This window comes from Heteronotia binoei, chromosome 8, assembly GCF_032191835.1.
Source record: "Heteronotia binoei isolate CCM8104 ecotype False Entrance Well chromosome 8, APGP_CSIRO_Hbin_v1, whole genome shotgun sequence".
In the NCBI taxonomy this organism is placed as follows: Eukaryota; Metazoa; Chordata; class Lepidosauria; order Squamata; family Gekkonidae; genus Heteronotia; species Heteronotia binoei.
This window is the reverse complement of record NC_083230.1, coordinates 126,646,833-126,664,663: the sequence shown is the minus strand read 5'-3', so window position 1 is coordinate 126,664,663 and position 17,831 is coordinate 126,646,833. Positions and strand designations below refer to the sequence as shown.

Below are 17,831 nucleotides of genomic sequence, written 5' to 3'. Positions count from 1 at the left end.
TGTCCTGGCCCAGCTGATGGACCTCCTGATGGCACCTGGTTCTTTTTAGCCACTGTATGACACGGAGTGTTGGACTGGATGGGCCTTCGGCCTGATCCAACATGGCTTCTCTTAGGTTCTTATGTGACACAGAGTGTTGGACTGGATGGGCCTTCAGCCTGATCCAACATGGCTTCTCTTATGTTCTTGTGTGAAACAAGAGTGTTGGACTGGATGGGCCACTGGCCTGATCCAACATGGCTTCTCTTATGTTCTTATGTGACACAGAGCATTGGACTGGATGGGCCATTGGCCTGATCCAACATGGCTCTTCTTATGTTCTTCTGTGACAGAGAGTGTTGGATTGGATGGGCCATTGGCCTGATCCAACATGGCTTCTTACGTGACACAGAGTGCTGGACTGGATAGGCCATTGGCCTGATTCAACATGGCTTCTCTTATGTTTACAGTCCCTCCCCGCCCTCCTTGTGAATGAAGAAAACACAATAACTCTAAACATTTCAACCATGACCAAGCATCCAGAGGATGTTTCAGAAAGAGAGATGCCTTCTGGCCGAGTTTTGCATGGGATCAGAAAGGAAGACCAAAAGCACAAAGCAGGAGCGTTCCACCAGGTTTCTAACTCAGCAGTTCAATTGGGGAGGCTTCCAGAAGTGACTGTCCTGTAGCAGCCAATGTAAATTTCACAGCAGGTTAACGGTTTCCCATTCTCTGGCTTGTTAGCTCATTAGAACTTTTTAATACAGGGGTGGCCAAACTGCAGCTCTTTCACAAATGTTGTGTGGCTCTCAAAGCCCCCACCACCCCATTGGCCAGCTTGGAGAATGCATTTAAAGTTGCTTTCCTTCCACCTCCACCTCCCTCCCTTTATCTATTTGCTTTTTTTCCTTCCAGCCTCCCTTCCAGCTCTCAAGTATCTGACATTCATGTCTTGCAGCTCTCAAACACTGATCTCCCTTTGAGGTCAGGCAACAATTTTTCTCCAGGCCAGTTTGGCCAGGGATCCTGGAGAGTTTTGGGGTTTTTTTGTAATCTGGGCTTGGAATAGGGTCACTGGGAGTGTGAGGGGGGAGGTATTTGTGTATATCCCTCATTGAGTAGGGGGCTGGACTATATGACTCAGGAGGTCCCTTCCAGCTCTATGCTTCTATGGCAGGGGTGTCAACCATGCAATTCAGGAGCCGAATTAGGCCCCCGGAGGGCTCCTATTAGGCCCCCGAGCAACTGGCTGACAACTGCTTCCTTCTCCCTCTCTCTTGCTTCCTTCTGCATCACAGCTTGCTTTGCAAGGCTTGTGCAATTGCACAAGGGCTACAGAGCAAAACCTGTATTTTCTCCATTGTCTGAGGCTCCCTTGAGGAGGAAGGGGGGAGGAATAACTTGCGTTGCTGGGCTCTCTCAATCACACAGCAGAGCTACTGAGCCAAGTCGCTTTCCTTCTATCGGCTGACGCTCCCCCCCACCCCCACCGTGGTCCCCTGCTGAACGAAGGAAAAAGCCAGAGCTTCCTTTGCCCAGTTCCCTAGATCCCATGGGAGAAATACAAAGAAAGCATCTTTAAGACCAGCGAGTGCTAATGTTTTAAGCATGTTTTAAGGTGTTTTTTTTAAAAAAATGCATTTGTGTTTGTCTGCGTTCTAATTTATCTCTCTGCTACCTAATCTTAAATAGGTACACACACATGGTCCGAAACGACAGGGCCAAGTCCAACCCAACATGGCCCAGCTCAACAAGGTCACGTTTACGTCAGATTCGGCCCGCATAAGAAATGAGTTTGACACCCCTGCGAAGGATGGACCGACCCAATCAAGGAAGCCGCAGCCTTCAGTCTGCAAGACCAGAGCGAGGCTGTGAAGGAATGGACGTTTTGGAGGTCATTATTTCATAGGGCCACCGTAAGCTGGAAGTAACATGACAACACCTAAATATCCACAACGCGCAGAGAAAACTAGCAAGTCAGGAAGAAAGCTGGGCTGGGATCCTTCTCCCTGAGAAACTAGATTTCTACGCATGTGGAGAACTATATGAAGTTCCCAATATCCAGCCCTACGAGCGTTCACCTGTGGTACAGGCCTAGTTCAGGCATGGCGTTACAAATGCACCAGAAGACCAAACGGTGGCTCGAGCATGATTAGCAGGGTAAAGGACAAATCATAGTTTTGCTGTTGTAGCCAAACGGGCAGAGCTGAAGTCACAAATCATCTTGGCAGGCGAGGGGGAATGAGAGCGCAGGGTCTAGGCCAGGGGTGCTTAAAGTAAGAGCCACATAGAATAAATGTCAGATGTTTGAGAGCTGCAAGACATGAATGTCAGATGTTTGAGAGCTGCAGGACATGAACATCACAGAATCATAAAGTTGGAAGGGACCTCCAGGGTCATCTAGTTTCCTGCACAATGCAGGAAACTCACAAATACCTCCCCCTAAATTCACCGGATCCTCATTGCTGTCAGATGGCCATCCAGCCTCTGTTGAAAAACCTCCAAGGAAGGAGAGAGCCCACCACCTCCCGAGGAAGCCTGTTCCTCTGAGGAACCGCTCTAAACTCACAAACCCTCCCCCTAAATTCACAGGATCCTCATTGCTGTCAGATGGCCATCTAGCCTCTGTTGAAAAACCTCCAAGGAAGAAGAGAGCCCACCACCTCCCAAGGAAGCCTGTTCCACTGAGGAACTGCTCTAACAGACAGGGAAGTTCTTCCTAATGTTGAGCCAGAAACTCTTCTGATTTAATTTCAACCCACTGGTTCTGGTCCTACCGTCAGATGTTTGAGAGCCACAAGACATGAACGTCAGAGGTTTGAGAGCCGCAAGAGACAAACGTCAGATGTTTGAGAGCCGCAAGACATGAATTTCAGAGGTTTGAGAGCCACAAGACTTAAACGTCAGATGTTTGAGAGCCACAAGACATGAACTTCAAAGGTTTGAGAGCCACAAGACATCAACGTCAGATGTTTGAGAGCCGCTGGAGAAGGAAGGAAGGAAGGAAGGAAGGAAGGAAGGAAGGAAGGAAGGAAGGAAGGAAGGAAGGAAGGAAGGAAGGAAGGAAGGAAGGAAGGAAGGAACTTTAATTTTAAATGCATTCTCCAAGCCAGCAGCTGGCTTGGAAAGGTGATTTAAAGAGAGAAATGCTTTCTCCAAGCTAGCTGACAGGGTGGTGGAGACTTTGAGAGCCACATGATATGTGTGAAAGAGCCACATGGGGCTCCCGAGCCACAGTTTGGCCACCCCTGGTCTAGGCAAACAAGCCTGAAGTTGCCTTAAGGCTTGCTGCTGTATTGGAGTCATGATGCAGGCCAGTCACTGTAGGGCGAAAGAGGCCTCGATGTGTAAACAGGAAACTGCTGTGCCCCAGACTGAGAAAACAATCTGTTCTAAAGCTTGCCATCCTATGCCTACTTCCTGGGAAGCCCCACACTGAACTCAGCTTGACTTCCAAAGAAATGTTGACAGGGCTAGTCCCCCCCACCACCAACTGCCCTTTTGCTTATCCTGCAGTTCTCAACAGCAAGGCATGCCTTGGCTAGACTCTAAAATGCAATATAAACACCGTAGCACAATAGAAACGCTTTGCATAAGTACAGTGAGGGTTGCCATGCTGGCACCTTTTTCTCTCCACCTCCTCTTGGGGGACCCCCCCCCCCCTCGAGATGTAAAATTTCCAGAAATTTTGAAGCTCTGAAAAGGTTTTTCCAGGAAAAAAACCCGGAAATTTTTGGAAAAATTGAAAAAAAAATGCTACATTAGCACTTCTTTTTTCTTTTCCAGATTGAAAGTCATCCTGTTACTTTAGGAACATAGAATACGACTACGGACAATTGTACCTGGCATGAAATTATCACTACTAGCATCTTAAAAATACAGTGTATCCAAACCATTATTACAAACAGAATTTACTTTTTAAATAACATTTATTTGTAATTGTAACAAATGGCGCAACCATCTCCTGAACTGTTTTACTATTGGAACACCTTGTCTTAAAATATTTTTATTCATCGTGTTAAAATAAAACATTCCATAATCAATTTCTTTTCTTTTTTCAATTTTTCGGGAAAAGGCTTCAGGAAAAAAGGGGGGGAGGAATGATTTTTTTCTGATTTTTTTCCCAGGCCTTCACATCTGTATCCCCGCCCCCACTCGACGTGATGCAATGACTGAATAAGAGCATTTTAAAGATGCCATCAGGGTTTGTAATCTTTTTAATGTAACTGATTTTATATATATATATATGTATTTTTAAAAATGTCATACAAAGCCCAGAGCCTGGCACTAGCCAGAATAAGGTGATTCACCAAATGCAATCAATAATAATAATAATATTCCCATTTTACAAATAAAGAAAGGAGGAGAGATTCAATGTATACCCCACCTTTCACTCATGAGTCTCAGAGCGGCTTACAATCGCCTTTTCCCTTCCTCCCCCACAACAGACATCCTGTGAGGTGAGTGGGGCTGAGAGAGCTCTCCCAGAAGCTGCCCTTTCAAGGACAGAGTCTCAGAGCGGCCTACAATCGCCTTTCCCTTCCTCTCCCACAACAGACACCCTGTGAGGCAGGTGGGGCTGAGAGAGCTCTGACAGAGCTGGCTGCATGTGAAGGAGAAGAAGGAAGAGAGTTGGATTTATACCAGGGGTGGCCAAACTTGCTTAACCTAAGAGCCACACAGAATAAACATCAGATGTTTGAGAGCCGCAAGACGTGAATGTCAGATGTTCGAGAGCTGCAAAGAAGGAAGGGAGGCAAATAGATGGGGTGGAAAGAAAGGAACTTTAAATGCATTCTTCAAGTCACCAACTGGCTCGGCAAAATGATTTAAAGAAACGAATGCCTTCTCCAGCCCAGCCACCAAGGAAGCGGGGGCTTTGAGAGCCACACAAATTGTGTGAGAGAGCCTCCCGAGCTGCAGTTTGGCCCCCTCTAATTTATAACTTGCCCTTCACTCAGAGTGACTTACAATCTCCTTTCCTTTCCCTTCCCCACAACACACACTCTGTGAGGCAGGAGGGGCTGAGAGAGCTCTGACAGAACTTGCTCCTGAGAGAGAACAAAGGGTCACTTTTAAAAATTTATTTAATTCGATTTTTTTTTTTTAGCCCGCCCTTCCCGTAGAACAGGCTCAGGGCGGGTTACATCATAAAAACAATCAACGGTTAAAAAACCCCTACCAATTTAAAATATATAAAATCTAAAATTACAGAGTAACGATACATACTTCAAACGGCAACTGTTGCAGTTTTACGTATTTTTATAGTTGTTGTTTTGTTTTATTTACGCCGCCAGCTTCTTTACGCTCAAGGCAGAAAGGTGACTAGCAAAAGTCTTAAAAATAAATAAATGGATAAATAAATAGCCAAGAGGTCAGGCCTGGCGCAAGGCTACCTAGCAAATCTGTGGCAGAGACAAGACTAGAAGAAGAACTGAAAATTTATACCCTGCCCTTCTCTCTGAATCAGAGACTCGGAGCAGCTTAAAAAGGTAAAAGTAGTCCCCTGTGCAAGCACCAGTCGTTTCCAACTCTGGGGTGACGTTGCCTTTGCAACATTTTCTCGGCAGACTTTTTACAGGGTGGTTTGCCATTGCCTTCCCCAGTCCCCTACACTTTACTCCCAGCAAGCTGGGGACTCATTTGACCGACCTCGGAAGGATGGGAGGCTGAGTCAACCTGAGCCGGCTACCTGAACCCAGCTTCCACCGGGATCGAACTCAGGTCGTGAACAGATGGCTCCGACTGCAGTACTGCAGTTTACCACTCTGCGCGACGGGGCTCTTTCAGAGCAGCTTACAATCTCCTATATCTTCTCCCCCCCCCCCAAACTGACACCAAACTAGAATACAGCTTCCTTCCCCAGGACAGCCCAACCACGTGAAGAAGAGACTGGACTGACCGCCCTGCCCTTCACTGGGTGTCTCAGAGCAGCTTACAATCTCTTTCCCTTCCTCTCCCCACAACAAGCACCCTGTGAGGTAGGTGGGGCTGAGAGAGCTCCTTCGAGAACTGCTCTTTTGAGAACAGCTCTGAGAGACCTACGACTGATCCAAGATCACCCAGTCGGCTGCATCTGGAGGAGTGGGGAACCAATCCCGGTTCCCCAGATTATAGTCCGCTGCTCTTAATTGCTACACCAGGGGTGTCAAACATTCAGCCTGGGGGCTGAATCAGGCCCCCAAAGGGTTCCCATCAGGCCCCAAGCAACTGGCTGTCATCTCCTTCCTTCTCCCTCTCTCTTGCTTCCTTCTGCATCACAGCTTGCTTTGCGAGGTTTGCTCAATTGCACAGGAATTACAGAGCAAAACCTCTATTTTTTTCCATTGGCTGAGGCTCCTGCCTTGGGGAGGAAGGGAGGAGGAATAGCTTGCTTTGCCAGGCTCTCTCAATTGCGCAGCAGGGCTACTGAGCCAAGCCTCTCTTCCTTCTATTGGCTGAGGCTCCTGCCCTCCTGTTCCCTTGGGGAAGGAAGGAAAGAGCCAGAGCTTCCTTTGCCCAATTCTCTGGATCGCATCGGAGAGATACAAAGAAATCACCTTTAAGATCGATGAGTGCAATGTTCTAAGTTTTTTATTTATTTTATATCCCGCCCTCCCTGCGAAAGCAGGCTCAAAAGAAAATATTTAATTGTGTGTGTGTCCTTTACAATGTTTATATTTCTGCTACCTAATCTTATATAGGTACCAATGTTTCCTCTGAGTTAGCGTGAGCTAGCTCACAGTTTTTAGCCTCCAGCTCACAGATTTTTGTCTTAGCTCAGGATGGATGACCCCAGAACACAATCATTTATGCCATAGCTCACAACTTTAATGCCAGTAGAATTTTTGCTCACAAGACTCTGCAGCTTAAAGGGAACATTGATAGGTACACACATGGCCCGGCCTGACAGGGCCTGGCCCAATTTATCTCAGATCCAGCCCTCGTAACAAATGAATTTGACACCCCTGTGCTACACCAAACTGGCTCTCAATGTATCTGTCCTCTCCACCACTGTCAAACTAAACAGCAATCACCAGCACCAATAAGCCGAACGAAAGTCATTTTCAAACCCAGATAAGAGTCCGCATATTTCACTACACCAAACTGGCTCTACCAATTCTTGTAGGCTGGTTTACATTGGTGAAGTAGTCGCTATTCTGTAGGCATCTTAACATGCCACATTTTTGGGGGGGGGGGGAGGGGGGGAGTGCTGAAACTGAGCTTGGTCGCCTTCTCTGTTTGCACCGAAAGTACAGTTGGTACATTTTCAAACAGGAATCTTGGGGCATCCAGAAGGCTAACGAGTTTTTATTCCAGCAGAAGATTCCAGAGTATAGAGCTCACAAAATGGATTCACAAAAGTTTACGCAAGGGGGGGGGAACGCTGTTCCTTTCAGGTGCTGGAAGACTCCCGTGTGTTTTTGCTGCAGACTAACACAGCTGCCCGGCCAGAATAATTCACAAATTTCGATACTCCCACAAGTGAACAAGTTGACAAATGAAACCAGAGCCCACTGCGTATTAAAAACCTACACTGCTCCCATAGCCAAATGTGGGGTCCCAGTCTTACAATAAAACCAGTTTTAATGTTTAGCCTGGAGAGGAGGTAGCTGAGAGGTGATACGATCACCATCTTCAAGCACTTGAAGGGCTGTCATCTAGAGGATGGGGTGGAATTGTTTTCTGCGGCCTCAGAAGGTACAACCAGCACTGAGGGGTTGAAATTAAATCAAAAGAGTTTCCGGCTCAACAGGAAGAACTTCCTGACCGTTAGAGCGGATCCTCAGTGGAACAGACTCCCTTGGGAGGTGGTGGGCTCTCCTTCCTTGGAGGTTTTTCAACAGAGGCTGGAGGGCCATCTGACAGCAATGAAGATCCTGTGAATTTAGGGGGAGGGGTTTGTGAGTTTAGAGCGGTTCCTCAGTGGAACAGGCTTCCTCCTTGGGAAGTGGTGGGCTCACCTTCCTTGGAAGTTTTTCAACAGAGGCTGGATGGCCATCTGACAGCGATGCAGATCCTGTGAATTTAGGGGGAGGTGTTTGTGAGTTTAGAGGGGTTCCACAGTGGAACAGGCTTCCTCCTCGGGAGGTGGTGGGCTCTCCTTCCTTGGAGGTTTTTCAACAGAGGCTGGAGGGCCATCTGACAGCAATGAAGATCCTGTGAATTTAGGGGGAGGGGTTTGTGAGTTTAGAGTGCTTCCTCAGTGGAACAGGCTTCCTCCCTGGGAGGTGGTGGTCTCTCCTTCCTTGGAGGTTTTTCCACAGAGACTAGATGGCCATCTGAGAGCAATGAGGATCCTGTGAATTTAGGGGGAGGGGTTTGTGAGTTTAGAGAGGTTCCTCAGTGGAACAGGCTTCCTCCCTGGGAAGTGGTGGTCTCTCCTTCCTTGGAGGTTTTTCCACAGAGACTAGATGGCCATCTGAGAGCAATGAGGATCCTGTGAATTTAGGGGGAGGGGTTTGTGAGTTTAGAGAGGTTCCTCAGTGGAACAGGCTTCCTCCTCGGGAGGTGGTGGGCTCTCCTTCCTTGGAGGTTTTTCCACAGAGACTAGATGGCCATCTGACAGCAATGAAGATCCTGTGAATTTAGGGGGAGGGGTTTGTGAGTTTAGAGTGCTTCCTCAGTGGAACAGGCTTCCTCCCTGGGAAGTGGTGGTCTCTCCTTCCTTGGAGGTTTTTCCACAGAGACTAGATGGCCATCTGAGAGCAATGAGGATCCTGTGAATTTAGGGGGGGGGGGGGTTGTGAGTTTAGAGCGATTCCTCAGTGGAACAGGCTTCCTCCCTGGGAGGTGGTGGTCTCTCCTTCCTTGGAGGTTTTTCAGCAGAGGCTAGATGGCCATCTGACAGCAATGAGGATCGTGTGAGTTCAGGGGGAGGGGTTTGTGAGTTTCCTGCATTGTGCAGGGGGTTGGACTAGATGACCCTGGAGGTCCCTTCCAACTCTATGATTCTAACGCTGGATGGCCCAGGCTAGAACTAACTTGGACGTCCCAGCCTAGCCTGATCTCACTAGAGCTTGGAAGCTATACAGGATCGGCCCGGGTTAGTACTTGGATGGGGGACGACCAAGGAAGTCCTGAATCTCTATGCAAAGACAGGCAGTGGCAAACCACTGTTGTCTGTTTTCTGCCCTGACCTGAAGTGCTTCGAAAACCTGACTGCAGTGGTATCAAACATGCAGCTTGGGGACCGAATCAGGCCCCGGAGGGCTCCTATCAGGTCCCCGAGCGAATGACTGTTGTCTGCTTCCTTCTTGCTTTCTCTTGCTTCCTTCTGGCTTGCTTTGCCAGGCTTGCTCGATCATACAGGAGCTACAGAGCAAAGGCTCCTCCCTTGCGGAGGAGGAGGGAGGAAAAGCTTGCTTTGCCAGGCTCTCTCAATCACGCAGCAGAGCTACTGAGCCAAGCCTCTCTTCCTTGACTGAGGCTCCACCACCTCCTGGTCCACTGGGGAAGGAAGGAAAGAGTCAGAGCTTCCTTTCCTTTCCCTGGATCCCACGGGAGAGATACAAAGAAAGACCAACGGGTGGTATTTGAAGCATATTTTAAGGTTTAAATCTTTAATTATGTTTGCCTGTGTCCTTCGTAAAGTTTATATCTCTGCTACCTGGCATTACATTTTATGACACCCATGCCCCGGCCCAACAAGCTCTCTTTTGTGTCAGATCTGGCCCTCATAACAAATGAGATCGACACCCCGCGCGACAGGGTCGGCGTAAGTCGGCCGTGGCGGCGCTTCCCACACCCAGCGAAGGTTCACATCGGTACAGTCAACATCTCCTGCGGGCTACGGCCCTCTCAAGTTACAGCATTGTTTGGACCCAAACTTCAGACTAAAAGTTTCCACCCCAGCTGACTGTGGAAGGGGGGGGGAGCAATTAACCCCTTCCCTGCTCGGTGCGCTGGCGAAATGCTTCCGATGGAGGCGACAGAGAATCAACAAGAGCATTCTTGCTGGCAGGACCTTTCCCCTTCTTTCCCCCTGGCTGAGCAAACCCTTGATCTGGCCACAGACCGTCCAGGCCTGGCTCTCTCTGGACTGCGAGGCGGGCCTTGTCCCCCCCCCTCCCCAACCCCCCTGTATATAAACACACTCCATCAGCTGTTCGGGCCGCTCCGCCCAAAGCCTCGCGTTTCCGGGTAGTAACAGAGCAGCCAATCAGTTGACACGGAGGCTCAGTCTGGAGGCCTTTTGCCCGCAAAAGCTTTTCCAAAACAAGCCGTCCTCGGGTTCTTCCGGAGCAAGAAGGCGATCCAAGTGCCATGCAGGGAGGGGCGGTGGATCCTACCCGCTCTAGGACCAGATCCCATTTCTCCCAGCTTTCTGAAAGGGGGGGGGGGGGGAGGGAGAGAGAAGGCTTGGAACTTTAAAAGTTTCCAAGGAATCGGTGCCAGAGAGAGTTTGGCTGCAAAAGGTGTAAGAGTTGATTAGGGGGCGGGGAGGGGGGGAGAACTCGGTTAGTTATTTTTGCAAAGCGAGAGAAGAAGCCAACAAAAAAGGGAGGGGGGGGAGAGAACAAAGTCGGGACTGTGATTTCCTTACAAGGTTGGGACAAAAAGTGCACAGAGCTCAGCTTTTAACACTCTTTCGAAGGTTTGCACAACGCTTCGAGAAGCGCCCAAAAAAAAAGAACCGGAATGACTCAGAGTTTCAGAGTGCCACCGTGCATTAAGAAGGCAAGGCTTTTTTTTTCCTCTTTTGAACCACCAAACACGTGAACGGCTCGCTCGGGTAACGCAAGAGGATCGACAACCGGCCTGGCCTCCCCTACCCGTCGGGACGGAGAAGCAGCAGAACAAAAGTCTGAGCCCAGGGCCGCCTTCGAGACCAACAAAGTTTTATTTAAGGCTTAAGTCTGAACGCTGAAGTTTATACCTCGCCTAAAACTTTGTTGGCCTCAAAGGTGCCATTGGTCCTTGGAGGTGTGTACACAAGGCACAGACATGCAGAGAGATTAAAAATAGGAAAGGGAGGGGGGGAGGGGAAGCACGACACCACCTCCCCACCAAACCTGTCAGAGCGGTACGAGGGCAGTGCCACGACACCCTTCCTTCCCCGGGCCGCCCCACTTCCCAAAGTTAGGCAGGCACGGGTTGGCGGGCTATAACCAAGATTACAGAGCAGGTTCCATTCAAAAGGAAGGAGAGGCCGAAAGCGCAGGAAGGAGACCTGGCTCTGCCGTTCAGCAACCACCACAAGTGACGGCAAGCTGATCTGGAGAGCTCTCAATCCAGCAAACGAAGGCCGTTCTCCAGTGCAAGCGTCACCGAAATCAAAAGGGACCCCCTAAGCAAACCCAGAGAGAATGAGGCAGTGCAGCCACCGTCTACCGAGGCCTACATCTCTGGAGCACTAACCTTACCGAGATAAAACCAGGCCACAAACAAAAAAGCGAGACCTATGCAGGCAGGACACTTTAAAAAGCCCGAATGATAACGAGAGCTCAGGTTAGAGGGCATTAAAAAGAAGCCGCCAGTTTCTTTTGTCACGATTAGAACGGGTAAGGAGCAAACTGGAGCAGAGAGACGAATGCCAATGTATTCCCTCTCTCCACCACCGTCAAATTAAACAGCAATCACCAGCACCCATAAGCCGAACGAAAAGTCATTTTCAAAACACACACAAATGCACGTACAAAAAAACCCCCAGGTCTTTTGTCTCTGAAAATGCTGTGATCTTTCGACGTGCCAGCTACCAAATGAAAAGAAAGTGGGGGAGGGCAAAGAGAAATGAGGATAGGTTAGGTCATGGTGGGCCTCGTCTTTCCATAATCCAGTAGCCTTTTTAAAATTTATACATAATGAGAATCCGGGGGGGGGGGGATTCCTCGCTCTCTCTAGCTGAACAGCTGGAGTTCTAACCCTCTCTTCAAAGGGGGGGGGGAGAAATTTAACCATCAAATGAAGTTTTGCGTTCGAGACAGTACAGCCCAGGCAAGCGACACAAACCAGGGATAAAAATAGCTTTGATTCCCAGAGAAATCACAATGGTTAAAAGCAACAATTTGGGAGATAAACTGCCGACAAGAGAATTCACACACAGGGTTGTTGTTTTCTTAATACACACAAGGACACTTGTGGGGGGGGGGCGGGTCAGCAACTCACCGGGGCCTGTCCTAAATCCACCCGGCAATTCTAACCTGAACAAGTTTGTTTATCGCTGGGACCTAATGCTATTTCTAACCTTCTTCGCCCCCCCCCCCCCGCCCCACAACCCAACACAGTTAATTCCTTCTCGATTCAATTCTCCTGGGGGAGGTTAACGCGTTCAATAAACATCTCCTAATGTCTTTCTGCGGCCCACCCCAACGCCGGCCCACCCGGCTCCCCACCACCTGATAAACAGAACTATTAATAAAACAATTCCAACCAGCGAATTCATTGCAGTGCTTTGGAGGTGTCCCCACCCTCCGTGTAAGTCGACACACAAAAGGTACAATTCTATTAAGGGGCAAGAGCAAAGTATACTGTGAAAAGCCAAAACAGGTTCTTCGGAAAAAGGGGGGGGGGGGGAGACCCACAGAGAACAGAACTGTTACATAAACAAAACCCGTAACAAGAAAAGGGAAGAGAGAAAGGGGGGAAAAGGGGTGACAAGTTGGCGTTGTTTTCAATCCTTCCCACCCCCCCCCCTTAATCCACATTGCTCTGCAGGCACCCCCTTCTCAGTTAATCCTCCCCCCCACCGCCCCGCAAAGGCTGGCACTAATATCTTCCCAAATAGCACACCAGACCTAAACCTGAGTCAATAGTAACACACCACCACAAGCCGATCACAAGACTGTCACCGTCAACAACAACCCCCCCCCCCCCAACCAAGTCTGCCCTATTGCTCTCTATCCCACCAATGTTCGTTCCTGTGCGAGCGTGGGGGGGGGGGGGGAGGAAGAAACAGAGAGAACATGGTTGCATAGGGGGGGAGCAATTATTATTCAAAGACTGTCACAATACCTGAAAGGGGGGAGATATCATAAGGAGACAGGCAGAAGGGATATACTGCCCCCTCCCCATACGATTTTCCTTAGTTTAAGATAAATTCTGTCGGGGTTCCTCGGGGGGGGGGGCACCACCTCAAGGAAGTCTGGCTGCAGGAGAAAGCAGGCAAAATTACGATCCCCCCCCCCAACCCCATTTCCTTCCTTCGGGAAGAAACCAACAAGGGAAGACAGCTGTAATAGGTGGGGCCCCCATTATTTGCTCAGACTTAAGCCCTTCCTTGAAAGGAAGCATCTTTCCGATTATTTTTAACACAATTTGGGGGGGACGGGGTGGAATATACATAACAGGACTGTTTTCAAAAGGTTCCCAAGGGGAGGGAGGGGAAGGGGGATCTGCACAAAGCCCGAGAGGCTTGGATTCTACGTAGCACCCTCCCCCCCCTCCAAAAAAAAATTCCTTCCTGGCAGGAAAGGAGAAGTCCCCAAATAGATCTAACCCTAATCCTTGTCGCAAAGGGACTTCATCTCTGGATTTGGGGGGAAGAGACGCTCCTAACTTGTAGGCCTGAAAATAAGGCCTTCCTTCAGTGGCTCCTGTGTCCGGAGGGGGGGGGGCTGCTTTGTCCAGATGTGAGATGTCTGTCCCCCCCCCCTTTTTTTTGCCTCTTGGCATGCCTCTATTAGGACCTCCTGTCTGCCACCCCCAGGGATTTCTTAATAGCCTGTTTTCCTTCACTTGGGACTGGGAGATGTTTTAATTTACTGGGGGGGGGGAGGAGAAGCTGGAATTAATTCCCCTTCGTTAACTGGGTCGGTTTCTATTCTTCAGGAGGGGACTTCTCTCCCACCCACCCCAATTATTGGGGGGGGGGGACAATCTCTCTCTTCTGCCTTTTAGGTTGGGGGGGGGGGATGAATCTCTCTACTTTAACAAACAGGGGCAAGACAGCTTCTACTGGTACCCCATGGAGGGTTTCTTCTATTCCTTGCCCCAAACTGCCCATATATGTTATTACTTCACCTGTAATTCTAATTTTTTGGGGGGGACTGTTTGGACTCATTGAAATGAATCCCCTTTCCTCAATCATGCGAGGTGTCTCCCCCCATGCAAGGGATTTTTCTGCTTCCTCTCATTCTGCTGGGGGGGGGGAAGCTGGAATTAGTTTCCCCTCCCTTAACTGGGTCAGTTTCTATTCTTCAGGAGGGGACTTCTCTCCCACCCCCCAATTATTGGGGGGCAAACTCTACTCTCTCCCTTCTGCCTTTTAGGTTGGGGGGCATGAATCTCTCTACTTTTAACAAACAGGGGGAGGCAGGGGGGGTCCTTCTATTCCCTGCCCCAAACAGCCAATATATATGTTATTATTTCTAATTTTTTTGGGGGGGGGACTGTTTGGACTCATTGGGATGAATCCCCTTTCCTCAATCATCCAGGGTGTCTCCCCCACGCAAGGAATTCTTCTGCTTTCTCTCATTCTATGGGGGAAGAGGGAGAAATATCCCTGTTTACCCATTCCAAAAGGGGAGAAACCATTTTCTCTCTTTCACGCCCCCCAAACCTCTCTTCCTCACCCCCCCTTAAGCAAACCCCCCTCCTTCCAGGTAAGGATACAGGTTCCTTCCCACCCACCCCCCAATTATTAGGGGGGGAATCTCTCTCCTTTCTGCTTTTTTAGGTTGAGAGGGGTCATCTTTTTACTTTTGACAAACAGGAGGAAGACAGCTTCTACTGGTACCCCATCATTGGGAGGGGGGGTTCCTTCTATTCCCTGCCCCAAACAGCCCATATAGGTTATTACTTCACCTTTTTGGGGGGGGGAGGGGGACACTGTCTCTTTCCCTCAATCATCCAAGGTGTCCCCCCATGCAAGGGATTTTTCTGCTTCCTCTCATTCTAAGAGGGGGGTGGTGGAGAAATATGTACCCATTCCAAAGGGGGGGGGCATTTTCTCTCTTTCACCCCCCCCCCCAAAAAAATCTGCTCTTCCTTCCATAACAAGCTGCCTCTCTCCACAAAGGGGGGGGGGGCTGGTACTGAGTGTCCTCCTCATTTCTGCTTCCTCACAGCCCATATATCTTATTATTTCACCTGCAATTCTAAGTGGGGGGGACACAGTCTCTTTCCCTCCATCATCCAAGGTGTCTCCCCCATGCAAGGGATTTTTCTGCTTCCTCTCATTCTAAGGGGGGGGGGGTGTTCCCTTCTATTCCCTGCCCCAAACAGCCCATATATCTTATTATTTCACTTGCAGTTCTAAGTGTGTGGGGGGGGGGGGGGACACGGTCCCTTCCCCTCAATCATCCAAGGTGTCTCCCCCATGCAAGGGATTTTTCTGCTTCCTCTCATTTTAAGGGGGGGGGGGGGTGTTCCCTTCTATTCCCTGCCCCAAACAGCCCATATATCTTATTATTTCACTTGCAGTTCTAAGTGTGTGGGGGGGGGGGGGACACTGTCCCTTCCCCTCAATCATCCAAGGTGTCTCCCCCATGCAAGGGATTTTTCTGCTTCCTCTCATTTTAAGGGGGGGGGGTGTTCCCTTCTATTCCCTGCCCCAAACAGCCCATATATCTTATTATTTCACTTGTAGTTCTAACTGGGGGGGGACACTGTCCCTTTCCCTCAATCATCCAAGGTGCCCCCCCATGCAAGGGATTTCTCTGCTTCCTCTCATTTTAAGGGGGGGGGGGTGTTCCCTTCTATTCCCTGCCCCAAACAGCCCATATATCTTATTATTTCACTTGTAGTTCTAACTGGAGGGGGGGGGACACTGTCCCTTTCCCTCAATCATCCAAGGTGCCCCCCATGCAAGGGATTTCTCTGCTTCCTCTCATTTTAAGGGGGGGGGGGGTGTTCCCTTCTATTCCCTGCCCCAAACAGCCCATATATCTTATTATTTCACTTGTAGTTCTAACTGGGGGGGGGACACTGTCCCTTTCCCTCAATCATCCAAGGTGCCCCCCCCATGCAAGGGATTTCTCTGCTTCCTCTCATTCTAAGAGGGGGGTGGTGGTGGAGAAATATTTACCCATTCCAAAGGGGGGGACCATTTTCTCTCTTTCACCCCCCCCCAAAACCTGCCCTTCCTTCCTTAACAAGCTGCCTCCCTCCACAAAGGGGGGGGGGGTGGTACTGAGTGTCAATCAAGACCCCCCCCCATCCCAACAGGGGCAGGTTTCTTTCTCTGCCTCACAACACCCCCCCTTAAGAAACCCCCCCTCCACAAAAGCCAGGTAAGGATACAGCTTGACCACGTCGGTGTCCATCCGCCTCTTGCCCGGGCTGGGGGAGGACATGGTGCCCCCCCGGGCGGAGTCTCGCGCTGCTCCCCTTGTCCTGTCAGGACCCCTTTTGGCGCTGGGGGGGAGGGGGGGTCCGAGCCTCGCTCTGCGCCTGCGCGGAGGCCTCCCCCTGGCTGCTGCGGCCCCTCCCTTCCCGAGCCGGCTCTTCCTGCCCCGCGGGCTTCTCCCCCCTCCTCTGCTCCGCTCTGCTCTCCTCTCGCTGCTGCTGTTGCCTCAGCCGCCGGGCCCCCCCTCCGCTTCCTGCGCCCTCCCGCTCCCCAATTGCTGCTCCTGCTCCGCTCGCTGCCTCCGAAGCTTCTTCTCTTGGACCCCCTGACGTCACCCACAGTGACCTCACCGCCCAGCCCTCGCCTTATTGGGCCCGGGACGGGGTGACGCGGGGAGCGTCGCGGCCGGCCGGAGGGGGGCCGCCCCTCTCGCTCGCCTCCCGCGCGCGGCGCGTCGGGAGTTGTAGTTCTCCTCCTCTGAGGAGAAGTGGGAGGGAGGGGAGTGCGGGAGATTGGGTTGCCAATCCCCAGGTGGGGGCAGGGGATCTCCCGGTTTGGAGGCCCTCCCCCCCCCCGCTTCAGGGTCATCAGAAAGCGGGGGGGGGGGGGGTCGGGGAGGGAAATGTCTGCTGGGCACTCCGTTGTTTCCTATGGAGACCAATTCCCATAGGATATAATGGAGAATTGATCCATGGGGCTGCTTTTTTTTTTTGAGGCAGAGGCACCAAATTTTCCGTATAGCATCCGGTGCCTCTCCCCAAAATACCCTCCAAGTTTCAAAAAGATTGGACCAGGGGGTCCAATTCTATGAGCCCCAAAAGAAGGTCCCCCTATCCTTCATTATTTCCAGTGGAGGGATCGCATTGAAAAGATGTCTGGTCCTTTGAAATGGGATGGCCAGAACTCCCTTTAGAGTTCAGTTGTGCTTGTGGCACCCTTGCTCCTGGCTCCACCCCCAAAGTCTCCCGGCCCCACCCCCAAAGTCTCCTGGCTCCACCCCCCAAAGTCCCCAGATATTTCTTTAATTGGACTTGGCAACTCTATGGGGGGAGGAAAATGTCTGCTGAGCACTCAGTTATATCTTATGGAGACCGAGTCCCATGGGGATATAATGGAAAATTGATTCATGGGTATCCACGGGGGGGGGGGGCTGTGTTTTTAACTGAGGCACCAAATTTTCAGTATAGCATTCAGTGCCTCTCCTCAAAACACCCCCCAAGTTTCAAAAAGATTGGTCCAGGGGGTCCAATTTCTATGAGCCCCCAAAGAAGGTGCCCCTATCCTCCATTATTTCCAATGGAGGGAACGCATTGAAAAGATGTCTGGTCCTTTGAAATGGGATGGCCAGAACTCCCTTTAGAGTTCAGTTGTGCTTGTGGCACCCTTGCTCCTGGTTCCACCCCCAAAGTCACCTGGCCCCACCCCCAAAGTCCCCAGATATTTCTTGAATTGGACTTGGCAACTCTACGGGGGGAGGAAAATGTCTGCTGAGCACTCAGTTATATCTTATGGAGACCGAGTCCCATGGGGATATAATGGAAAATTGATTCATGGGTATCCACGGGATGGGGGGGGGGGCTGTGTTTTTAGTTGAGGCACCAAATTTTCAGCATAGCATTCAGTGCCTCAATCAAAACACCCCCCA

The 17,831-nt window shown here is 50.3% G+C and overlaps 1 protein-coding gene across 1 annotated transcript in view; it reads right to left on the bottom strand.

The window, feature by feature from the left end:
• Positions 1–16,528, bottom strand: part of UBE2H (ubiquitin conjugating enzyme E2 H) — a 97,448-nt gene extending 80,920 nt beyond the window's left edge. Inside the window, exon 1 of the mRNA XM_060246033.1 lies at positions 16,141–16,528. Coding sequence (XP_060102016.1) covers positions 16,141–16,193 — 53 coding nt within the window. The 5' untranslated portion in view covers positions 16,194–16,528. The remainder of the gene's footprint in view (positions 1–16,140) is intronic.
• Positions 16,529–17,831: the final 1,303 nt, after the last annotated feature.